The following is a 13,182-nucleotide window of genomic DNA, read 5'->3' on the forward strand; positions in this document are numbered from 1 at the left end:
AAAATTTGGGGGTCGACAACAGCAAAAATAGATCCCCTTACTACTGCTATTCATTTGTTATTTCAAAATATCTATGATTCCAATAGGTACCTAATTAAGAAGTAAAATAATAAAAAAAAAACACTTGTTTGATAAAAACACATTACATACCAAACTTGTGAATGAAAAGGTAAAATGTGTCATTAAAAGAGTCACATGTAAGAATGCATGAAAATACACGTAGCACAAACATGTCTTATCGAACGTATCAAAGCAAGTGCGGACATGAAAAACCGTTGCATGTCCGCACTTGCTCACGGTGGGGCGAGATGACAGATATTCGATATTAGCAGAATCTATCATCCTTGTACAGTCATAGTTTTAATAAAATACTATAAATTAATTTGTTTGATGTGACATGTACTTCTTTGTGATTTGAACTTTGAATATAATTATTTATTGAGAAGCAGTACTACAAAAAAGAAAATCAGATGACACAGTTTATTTATTCGAGTTAGAACAAAAATCTTCTGTTTCAAGTAAGTACATACTTTATTTAATCACAGGGGCTGTCAAAATTGCTAATAAAAGTTTATTTCTTCAGATAATATGACTGAATCAAAAAAAAAATGCAGACAGTACAGCTTGGACTATTTGTACTCATTTTGAATTTACATATTTATTTCATAAATGTCAAAAATGTAAAAAAAACTCTGGTTGTATTTTTTTGCATTAATTTTTGTTAGTGCTGGTTTCGATATTAAATGCTGCACAAGATAATGCCATATTACGTAGTCCTTTTATCTTTTTCAATCATTAATTACAAGTGATTAAAATGAAAAGTTTGATATCTAGTGAAATATTTAATAGAGTACTGTACAAATTTATTAATTTGAGTAAGTAAAGTAAATGAATAGGGGGTCAAAGTTTTTGGTAAAGGGGTCTGCGGCCGAAAAAAGTTTGGGAACTCTTGGTCTAGAGCTAAAACAGATGGATGGAAAAATACCAAACTCTAAACTTAAGCCTGTTATGAGATGATGATGTGCAAATTAGTTTTTGAGCCAAATCGTAATGACCGATTTTATGATCAGAAAGATCAGCAACAGAGCAATAAATAATAACTGAAATGTTATAGAATAGTCTGGGTAACATGGTTCCTAGGGCGCAAAGCCTACTGACGCTCACACCCAAATTTTTATTTATTACTCACATACAACTACAAAGCCCTACTTTCAGTAGCCATTCCTTCAGTATTCTAATAGTCAAGTCCATTAGATTAAAGTGTTAGGTAATGAAATATCGTGATTTGAAATACATTTCATGTGTGTTCCGGGTCTACAACGATCTGCGTAAATATACAATGACAGAGGAAATGCGAGGCAAGAAATGCTGAACACATGGCTAAAAAAGAAAACGTTTTCATATGTTATAGTAATAATGACATTTATTTGACGTGAAGCGTAGGATGTGTGAAGAATGAAGCACACATACCAAAGAAACAGGTATAAGAAAACAGGTATGCTTTCATTCAGGAATAAAACCGAAGAAAAAGAAATTGCTCAACTGACATGTTGCTGATGCCCAACTATCAGTCGGTACAAAGTAAAAGACGCTCGTATACGTCTGTGTTTGTGCATTTCATTTTCAACCAGATGGCATATTGGTAATGTTGCTCCACCTCAGATCTATGCAGATAGCGCAGTGGACATGCTACCATTTAGCAATGGTAAGGTTCTATTCATTTAACACTTTGAGTAGTAAGCTGCTATTATTACTACTATTACATAATAAAAACATACACCAAATGTGAGTTCACAACACCCTGTGTAAATTTATGGTACTTGTAAAAGATGTTACTTTTCCTCGCACACGGACATTCATATCGACATGTCATTTGATGATTTTTTTTATTCAGTATTATTCTATAATAAAATTTAATTTGAACATTTTTTTTATTCAGTTTTATTCTTGGATTCTTGAGTAAAAAAAAATTATTCAAATTGTCTCTATTTGTGTGTCTGCTTTTAACCCTTCAGTTCTAACTTTTACAAGTACCATAAATGTACACCGGCTGTTACAGACTCAAATCAAATGTATGTTTTTATTTTATAATTGTAACAATAATAGTTCACTATTCAATATGGTAAATGCAAGAATTCGGGATTAAACCCACAACCTCTTGATTATGAGATAGCAGTCCATTACTAAACAAGCAGATGCGCCTATTTCATAACGATTGATAGTTGGACTTCAGTTTTTCCACATTGCCAGTAACATGTAAATTGAACTAATTTTGTTTTCCTCAGTTATATTCTCAAAAAAAAATGCACATGTTTTGTTATACCTTTTGTGGAAGTATTTATTTGATATATGGACTTCAGTCTTCACACAGTATGCACTTCATGTCAACATTTTGTCAATTATAACATGAAAAAAGGTTCTGTTTTAGTTATGTGTTCAACATTTCTTGCCTCACATTTCCTGTCATACTACATTTACACAAAGCATTGTAGACAAAGAACACACATGAAATGTATGTATTGCAAATAACAATACATTATCTATACAAATAAAAGGCAAAGCCCTCACTTATTGACTCACTGACTCATCGCTAATTCTCCAACTTCCCGTATAGGTAGAAGGCTGAAATTTGGCAGGCTCATTCCTTACAGCTTCCTTACAAAAGCTGGGCAGGTTTAATTTCGAAATTCTACGCATAATGGTCATAACTGGAAGCTATTTTTCTGCATATACTGTAATGGAGTTGAGCCGTGGGGGGCGGAGTTTCATGTGACATCATCACGCCTCCCACGTAATCACACAGTACGTAGAAAACCAGGAAGAGCTCCAAAAACCGCTGAAGAAAACATACATTATATATTTAAGAAGGCAGCGAAACATTTAGAAGCGAGCGAGTGATATGTGAAACCATATTCAGCTGCTCACGTGAACTGACGCAGTGTGCAGACAAAAAGCAACAGTTCCAAAGAGTGCTGAACAAATACTGAATTACACTGCTACGCTCAAATAGACAAACCACATGCCGTGGCGCAATAGTAGAGGCTTCGCCTCTAGCGCCGCGTCCAAGGTTCGATTCCGAGAGGGATGCACCGAGTATGTACGCGCTTCACGATTCATTTTAGCCTCGCATCCCCTTGGTTTGAGACGTATGAAAAAATATGCGGTTAACGCAGAAAGACAGATCACCAATTGAAGCTTTATGAATAATGGATACTTTATTCGCGATCAATGATTGTTTTGGTAAAGCTATACTCAGTGTATTCATTAGATAAATGGTAAAAAAGTAAGAGCGAGGGGAGGGTAACTTATTGACGCACACAGGCAAAACCACAATAGCACGCAGGCTCGATGTACTGTAGTGCGCTCAACTCGATTTGAATTGCGATCACATTTGAAAAATATATCTTTTCAAGTTCTATTTAGTCCATATGTGTCAAACTCAAGGCCCAGGCCACATCCGCCCAGCGTGTAATTATATCCGCCCGAGATCATTTTATATATTATTGTTATTAATGGCCCGGGGATATGAAGCGCTGGTAACACAATAAACTACAGATCCCATAATGCAGCACTTCAGCTGCCTTGCCGAACACTTACCGCGTTAATCAAGTCTAGCTTATGATGCTGCAAGTTATTGTGAAGCTAGCCCACACGATGCCAAAGAGAAAAGGTGATTCTGAACATAGAGCCTTTAAAAACCGATGGGAGGCTGAGTATATGTTTACTGACATTGCCGGTAAACCCGTGTGTCTCATTTGTGGAGCTAATGTGGCTGTAATTACAGAATTTAATCTAAGATGGCACTATGAGACAAAACATCAAGATAACCTGAAAGACCTGAATGCAATGCACAAGATACAGAAAGCAGAAGAGTTAAAGAAGAATCTGACACTTCAGCAGACGTTTTTACCCGTGCAAAATCACAAAGTGATTTCAAGTGAAGCTACTTTTATGGGAGACACAAATGCACCAGTGCAACTTGCCCCACTTTCCCTGTTGCCAAGTAATGTTGAACCAAGTCGGCACTACGGTGTTCCCAAATACGCACTTTGCTGATAAACTGAGCGCACTGAGTTCGCACGGCACTTTGGTGACTTTGAAGAACAAAAAAAGAATTTTGAGTTGTTTCGCAACCCATTTGCCGTCGATGTGGAAACTGCACCTGTGCAGATTCAGATGGAGGTGATTGAGCTGCAGTGTAATGGCACACTGAAGGCAAAGTACGATACTGCAGGCCCGCACAGTTTATTCACTCCATTCCCGCAGAAATGCTCCAGCTCCGTCTACATGCGGCTCGAACCTTGTGCATGTTTGGTACCACATATCTGTGTGAGAAGCTCTTCTCAGTCATGAAGACTAACAAAACAGCACACAGGAGTCGCCTCACTGATGAGCACCTGCAGTCCATCCTGAGAATCTCCACAACACAGAACCTCACACCAAACATAAATGAACTTGTTGCCAAAAAAAGATGCCAGGCGTCCAGCTCTGATAAAATGACATATGAGCAAAGACAACTGAATGATTTGATTTGTTATTGCTGAAAAGAACAAATTTTATTTATATTTCCAGGTTTTGTTATGCACCATGTTCATATTTGAATTTGTATAATTTTGACAGGATATATTTTTATGGAGAGCAAAATCTTTTGGGATATTTAAAATTTAAGTTTATTTTTATATAAAATTACATAAGAGTAAAGAAATTTGAATGTTTGTTCTTTTAACGCTTACTTTATTTCTAACTTGTATAATTTAGACAGGATATATTTTTATGGAGAGCAAAATATTCTAAGTTATTTAAGGTTTGAGTTGATTTATTCCGGAATAATATTCTGTCGACTAAATAAAAATTCCTTCTATTTAAAATTTAAATAGAGCTTGAACAGATACAATAGTTCATAATATCCAGTTAGACTTGCACGTAAGAGCAGGAGTCATCCGTTTTAACAAACAGCGTATTGCACTGATACGAAATAGCCTGCCCATTTAATTATTTAGGAATGGATAAATAAAGATTTTGTACAAATAATGTTTTTCATTTTTCTTCCTTCATGGATTCTGGCACCCCCAGCAACAGTTGCTCGACCCCAAAGACTGTATGTGTGTGTGTGTGTATATATATATATATATATATATATATATATATATATATATATATATATGAATGACAGTAACACCCATCACTCACAACAGTGACAAAACAATTACATTGACAATCATGTTACGTTATTTTCAAAATGTTTCCTTTTCTTCTTCATTGCTTCTTTAACACACTACTTCTCCGCTGCGAAGCGCAGGTATTTTGCTAGTACCCAATACAATTCCAGACACCTAACTCCCAGATAAAGCGAATTCAGCTCTGATAATTTTGCGTCTGACTTGACTTCAGTTGCCTCGGTGGGGGATGGGATAACAGGCTGCTTGTGCTGATCGACACATTTGCAAAACAAAGACACTAATGAGGAGGTCTGAGGGAATTTAAGGTGGCTCGACATATGAATATTTTCATAGGCTTCAAAGATTCTAGTGTTAAATGTCAATTGGTTAATGGAGAAATTTTTACAAGTGCATTACCACCTCTGAAACCTGTTATTCTGTTCAAGAAAGCAAGTAAACTGTCCTTCCATGGGTTGCATGGCGAATGGCCAAAATAAAATGGCATTCTCAAGAAACCATAATAAGTGTTTCTAAGTCCTCTTCCAGGCAATGTCTGTGTTCTTTTGCCCATTTTAACCTTTTCTTTTTTATTTGTTAGTTTCAGCTATGGGTTTTTCTTTGAAACTCTGCCTCTAAGGCTAGTGTCCCACAATCATCTTTTCTCTATTGCAGATGACACTGGTATTGAGCAACTAAAGACCTGTAAGGCAATCGTATTGAGCATTAACACCCAGATGGGTTGCTAGTCCATCGCAGAATCTCTTAAAAAATTTAAAAAGTGCATCTTTCTTGTGAAAAAATGCACCTACATATGATTCATACGTTGAGGCAGTAGGCTCACAGGACCCATGGCTTGGCATGATGTATCAAATTTTAATGAAGCAGGTAGGATCAGTCATTTTGGCTTCTGTTGATTATCTGCGCAAGTAGGAAGGAGTAAGATGAAACCTTTAGAAAGAAGGCAGGATGGAAAAAGTCCCCTGCAGCCTTAAATATTTCTGATTTCAATCCAACAACTTATTGAAGTGTTCAGAACAGTGCATCAATAAATCCAAGGCAGCTGAATGGATTTTGTCAGAAAGAATGGGCAAAAATTCCTCCCAACAAATAAGAGACACCAATTAGCAAAAAGAGGAAATGCTTACCTGCTATAATAGCTGCTAAAGGAGGTATGGCCACTTTGGAAATTCAAAAGGTTTTTTTTTTGGCATGAGAACTTAATCCATAAATGATAAACATACATCTTTAGCCAAATTATTATTTTTTTTTAATTCTGTGTGCATGTGGGGGTTGTTGTTTGATATAACATTTCTTGATTTTCTGTTAAAACCTAACACCCCCACACCCCTCTCCCCCCATAGAAACAACTAAATACTCAAAATCTTAAAACTGCTTCGACTGAAATTTGGGGATGTAATAGAAAAATTATCTGACCTGTGTTTTTTGTATTTGTTGGTAATAATGTTGTAACAAGCAGGCTATTCTAAGGCAGTGGGTCCTTTGTTCAGCTCAGTGCTTTGACCACGCAAAGGTATATAGGTTCTTAGCGCAAGCAAATTAAAACTGCCACAGAAGTGATGGGGAAGTACCCAAAGAGTGGCACAGGGGGTGACAGAGAAATACAGCAGGAAGAGGTTTCTTCACGTCAGTTTAAACATTACCACAGTGTATGCAGTGTTGCCAAATCCTAGAGCAATCTTCCTTTCTTTCTAGATGTTCTGTTTTTACCACGTTATGCTGTTGCATAATTGCACATGAAATGTAATATATTTGAAAGGAAACTCAGTTGTTTTGCTTATCATTACTACAGTAGATCTTATATTTGACATAATCTATGAAGTGTGATGGTGGTGGTGTGATGCACTTGGCCAAATGTGCACTTCATTTTGCATACATCACATGTGGTAATAAACCTGAAATGAAATAATTACACTACATTTTGTTTTTTTAATCAGTGGTTGTATTTCTGAAATGGGCAACACTGTTGTCCACCTGCATATCGTCATTTAGTTTGCAGCATAAATCAATAAAAAAAAAAAAAAAATTGAAATTAACTGATGAAGCCAAGCCAAGACTGAACAGAACGAAGCCAAGGTCAGTCACTAAGAAAAGCACAAATTGGTCTCCAGCAGGAATGAATGATTTACTCATGGACAATTGTATGTAGCAAGTTCAATTAAGTAAGGGAGTTCCAGAAAACTAATAATATTAGCACCCATTAAACAAAATCTACAAATACTGAATGCAGAAAAGAGAGTTTAGTTAGTCGCATAGTACTTCTGACACATCTGATTAGCTGATGGCACAACAACCAAGGGCCACTGTCTTAGGAAACCTCCTGGGTGAAGCTGGGTAACACAGCTAGTGTATATATACAGTACAGATGCACACATGTAAAAATATATTTTAGGTTATCATCATTAAACTTTACATTTTTTCCTTATATACCTATGAAATGAAAAAAGAGGGGTTCACACTAAACACACCACTGTAGTTCTGAAGCAGACACACACTCTCATTTTATAAAAGGCCTAGGAGTTTGTCATAAATATATTATGTTTTTGGGAATATCTACCTTTGTATAATTGTTATTATTTTTTGGGTTTTGTGTCTCATCCCGTACATTTTGTAATAGTGGTGGCCAAAGATTTGAAGGCTGTCAGACTGCCATCACAGGTACTGTTGCTGTGATTGTGACATCACAAACTCATGGCTATAAAAAAAAAAAAATGGTGTGAGCCATCAGGTATCCTGTCATTGGATTATCCAAAACATCCGTAGGCCTTCTTCAAAACAAATATCTGTTAGGGGGCCTTCTGGTTCAGATTTCGAGGACTCTGACTTTTTAAAAAATCATTTTGCTTTGACATTCGGCATTCTGACTCACAGTTCTGACCTGTGCCTGCCTTCAGACTATGATTATGTCTTGCCTTTTAAACATTTACTTCCTGGTCCTAATGGTCCCAATTCATCTTTTTCAGTGGACATGCCACGTGTTTCACTATAGATTTATCCTAACGCATCATCTTGGTGGCATTTCTTGTTTGCAATGACAGAGACAAGCAAGGCAGACTGAGGTATTTATTATTGGTACTTCAAGTATTTTAGGGTATAAACACAGGCCTGGCCTTTTGGAAAGTACTGATTAACGACAGGACTGTCAAGCTTGAGAATTCTACCTAAAATATTACAATAGTCAAGCAGTAAATGCTTTTATCATAAGGACAAACAGCTAGTGTAACATTTTATTACCAGTAATGTTTATATAACAATCCAAGCAAAATCTATTACAATGTCAGGTTCATCCAATCCAACTCTCATCTTTTGTAAATTAAAAACCAGTTAGGAGTTTTCCCTTGATGTTACAAAAGACAAGAAATTCAACAGATAAATCAGAATTAACATCTAGATTTATCATGAATCTCAAATTCAATATGGCTGCAATTCTCAATATGTGAACATAAAAGATTAGATATTTAAAAGATGATGTTTGCCTTTAATGATACAATGATGGATAAGGTATTACAAATGCAGGTCATAAAAACAGGATATGCTGCAGTGGACACTCCTGCTATGCAAGCATTTAATGGTTAAAATTGAGCGCGTATTTTACGGAAATCTGGAGGAATCCACTAGGTGGCAGTGCGAGATATCATCACGGTGAGAACAGGTTTGGCTTCGCTGTGTTGTGAATTGCCTGGAACACCCATTAAATTCCGATGACACCTTACCAGAATATCTCTGAAAAGGATGTTTAATGATTAAATCCATCAATCCAGGGTTTTGTCCATTCCAGCAAGCATTGGGCACGAGGCTGAAATAATACCTAGATGGGCATCTTTGAAAGAAAACCGGAGCACACTGTGGAAACTCAGCAGGAAAATATGCAAACTCCAGGCAAAGAATACCAACGACGTGACTCCCTGCGAGACAGCAGTGCTATTGTTCTGCCACCGTGTCACCCGCATGAGTGTAATTATTAACAGTATTCATTATTCAAATTAAATTAACGATTTATCTGTAATATGTAACATACATACTTGCTTATAATGCATTTCATCATGAAAGTGATATCAAGTATAAATCTTAGGATTTTAAATGTGCAGAGAGTTGGAATATCATACATTTAATGTGTTCTGTGTGGCAATCTATTGCTGTTTGCCGCTGCTGTCAGGTCCATAGGAAGCCCTAGAAAAAAAAGATGGCACAGAAGATGGTGTGCGAGACTTTTAAAATGTATCAGGTCATTACGATCGGGAATAAGTTACGCTTGAATATAAAAGCACCACAAATGCATTTGTATGTCGGTATTTTGCTTCACCACATCGAAACGTGCACATCAATCTCTAAGGATCCGCATAGCGACTTTCTGTCACATATAGATAGTAACCAGAGACACGGATGCCACATTCAAAATTTTAGCACACTGTACCCCCCGATTTTCTGCTGGTACTGCAACTCACGCATGTGTCGCGTTAATTTCTGAGGAGGATTCAGAGGATGTGTCAAAAGAATGCTGGGAATGCAAGGCAGCCATGATGCGGGGACATACACATTCTAAGCGTGAAGTATAAACAAGCCCTAAATTGGCCTACTGTGCAAGAAATGTGTGTCCTCCAACGCTGCCAGGACTGGCTTTGATTCCCTGCATCCCCGAACTGTATTAGCAAGTACAAAACAGATTAACTATACGGGGTGCGGACTGTGTTCTTTAAAATGTTACGCACTGAAGTGTTTATATGTGTTCTTACCTTTTGAAATGAGTCCTCATCTGTGATGTCATATACTAATATCGCTCCATTGGAGTCTCTATAATAAATGGGACCAAGAGCATGGAACCTTTCCTGACCTGCAGTATCCTGTAAGTATCAAGAGAGGAAAAAAACAACACATTAACAGAATACACCCTTTCAGGGTCAACAAAAGCTTTTTATTTACATTCTGGTTTAATTCTTAATAGGTCTTGTTTGTTCTTGGAGACATTTTATTAAATGTTTTTGAGCACCACAAAAAATTTTTCAAAACTTCACTGTGGTCACCACCTTATTTCTGCCCACAGTACTTACATAACATCACTTGCTTATTGGGCCAGTGATGTGACAGACCACTAATTAAAACATAACAGAAAACCCACATACCCCTTCATTTTTGTTTCAATTTAAAAGAAACTGCAAGCAACCTCACTTTAAAACATCACGGGCTAATCCAGTATATAAAACGCATACAGCTCTGCCTTTATAATGGGTTCAGGTGCTTCTACAGCCACTAAAACTAACTCCAGATACAGCAATCATGTCTCCCGCCTTCTTTTAGGGTTACCACTCAGAAGTGGATTCCAAATCTTTGTGAAGTATCATGAAATACTAAAGACATATGAGGTAAACACAATCATGAACAAAACAACAGAAAACTAGCACAAAGAAAAAGAATAAAGATATCATGTGTTAACTAAAAATAAATTATCAGATAAAGAGTTTTTAAATTGAAGGAATGGCAAACTTAAGGAAATTCTAGAATATCAAAAAGACAAGTGAAAAAATCTTAAGTTGTTTTTGAAAATGTCTTTTTCTGGTGAAAAGAAGAATATGAAACTAAAGGGCAGAATGCTGGCTTTTATTTCTGGGCAATGTTTTACATATGCAAACAATATTTAAAAAAAAAAAAAAAAAAAGGTGTTTAGTCCCCTAATTCCAGCTATGCAGAAGAACTGGGACAAATGAAATCTGAAGCCAAATAAAGTTAGTTAGTTAAAGTTGGTATTTGGTTGCATACCCCTTACAGGCAATAACTGCGTCAAGTCTGTGACCGGTCGATATCCCTAGACTCTTGTGAACTTCATTTGGCTTGCTCTGTAAAGCTTTAAGGACAGCCAGCCTCTTTAAGTTGGGGCTTTTCTGAGTTCAGTTTCTTCTTCAGTAGATGAGATGCATTCTCAATGGAGTGTGAATCAGGAGATTTACTCGTCCAGGTCATATCTTTTCACTCTCTTTCTGATGAACTTCTTGGTTAGGCGGGAAGTATGTTTTTGGCCATTGTCTTGCTGCAATTTGAACCTCCAACTAGTAAGCTTGGAAGAATTTATTTGGAAGATTATCAGTACACTTCAGCATTCATACAGCTGCTACACCATCAGTTAAAAAAACAGTGAGACAGTTCCGGAAGCTTCTGTGCATGCCAAAGCCATGATTGATGCCTCCTCCTCCTTCATGCTTCACAGACGAACGTGTGTGCTTAGGATCATTTGCAGGCCCTCTCTTTCTCCACACATTTCCCTTCCCAGCTTTACCTCATCTGTCCATAAAACTTTGTTCAAGAGCCCTCCTAGCTCATCTTTCTACTTCTTTGCAGATTCCAGCCTATTCTTTCTGTTCTTGGTGCTGACGACAGGTTTGTAGGTCTTGTAGTGTAGCCATCTACTTCAAGTCATCTGAATTCTGACACTTTCAGCCCTGCACCCTGTAAACTGTCTTTTATATCTTTGAATGTTATTTTAGGGCTTTTCTTCTTACCTCTGACAATACTCCTGTCATCAGCTGCTGTGGTCTTCCCTAGAAGGCCTGCTCATTGAAAATTGCTTACTCCTCTAATGGTTTAATTCTTTCTCAAAATATTCCATACAGTGGACATGGGAATGCAGTTTCTCACCAATAATTAATGATCTGTATTTGCTTTAATCTGATTTTTAAAAATTCTTGTTTTTCAATCATAAACAGTTCTGTAGTTAATTTTGTACCCATATCACCTCAATGACCAAATATTTTTGCTTCTCACTGTGTAATTATATTCAAAAGCAAGCAATTTTAAAATGCATATTTAATACACCACATTTTGCAGTATTTATGTATCTTATTTGAATTCCAGAAATAGACTTAAATAAAAGAAACACCAAAGACAGTTCTGTTTCAGTGCAGTTCTCAGTTCAAATTCCAGTTCATCTTATCACTTATTGCTGAATTTACTGAATGCTTGTCAGAGTAGGTTAGATATAATGAACTTTACCCAGAAAAAGGTCATTGTTTTAAATGCAGAAGCATTTAAAAATGCAAGATATAATAAAAGTTAATGAATGGCAGCAGTGCTTTAGGGAAAACAGGGGGGTGCTTTTTATAAAAGTGTTTTCTATGTTAAAGAATGTACAGCAAAAGTCAATTTTAACTGAAAAGATAAACAGAAGGGAACAGTACTACAGAAAGTAAATGGATAATAGCTACACATTACATTACATTCATTCAGTAGCAAAAGAAAAGGCAAATGGGATCACATGGATCACTGAGCTTCTACAATCAGATTCTGAGATGGGTTTGCCTTAGCAGTGCAAAGTGCTGTCCTTTACTGTCAAAGTGCTCAATGAAATTCTGGCCTATTCAGCACTACCTGCTATGCCATAAAAATAACTGCCACACACTAACTTACTAAAACTGTTAAAGCTCTGCATGATAAATGTATACATATACATATGCCCCTGATCCCTGATGGCAGTGGCCTCTTTCAAGCAGGATAATGCACCCTGCCATACTACACAAATTACTCAGGAATGGTTTGAGGGTCACGACTAAGAATTCAGGTTGTTGAGTTGCCTCCAAATTTCCCAGATTTCAATCCACTCGAGCATCTTCGGGATGTGCCGGAATAAACAATGTGATCTATGGAGGCCCCACCTAGTACCTTACAGGATCTGCTGTAAATGTCTTTCTTCCAGATAACATAGGACACCTTCAGAGATCTTGTGGAGTCTATGCCTCGACAGGTTAGAGCTGTTTTGGCAGCATGAGCCAAACTTAAACAATATTAGGCCAGTGGTTTTAATGTTGAGGGTTATTGGTGTGTGTAAAGCTTTAAATGGCCTTGGCCCTACATACTGTATCTGAACATTACAAGCAAGCTAGAGCATATATTACAATCTCAAAAGATGCTGGTCCATGAAAGATTCCAGGTGTCAATAAAACAACAGTTATCAAGTTTTTGGCCTTAAAAGCCATGGAAAAATCTGACTATTTGTACAAAAGATGGTATTTTGGTCTCT

At 36.8% G+C, this 13,182-nt stretch overlaps 1 protein-coding gene across 1 annotated transcript in view; it reads right to left on the reverse strand.

Annotated features, from left to right (window-relative positions):
* The window catches only part of rab21 (RAB21, member RAS oncogene family), an 86,041-nt gene that overhangs the window by 21,820 nt on the left and 51,039 nt on the right, over positions 1–13,182 (reverse strand). Inside the window, exon 3 of the mRNA XM_039761919.1 lies at positions 9,911–10,018. Within this exon, the coding sequence (XP_039617853.1) occupies positions 9,911–10,018 (108 nt within the window). The remainder of the gene's footprint in view (positions 1–9,910; positions 10,019–13,182) is intronic.

Source organism: Polypterus senegalus, chromosome 8, assembly GCF_016835505.1.
Source record: "Polypterus senegalus isolate Bchr_013 chromosome 8, ASM1683550v1, whole genome shotgun sequence".
NCBI classification, from domain to species: Eukaryota; Metazoa; Chordata; class Cladistia; order Polypteriformes; family Polypteridae; genus Polypterus; species Polypterus senegalus.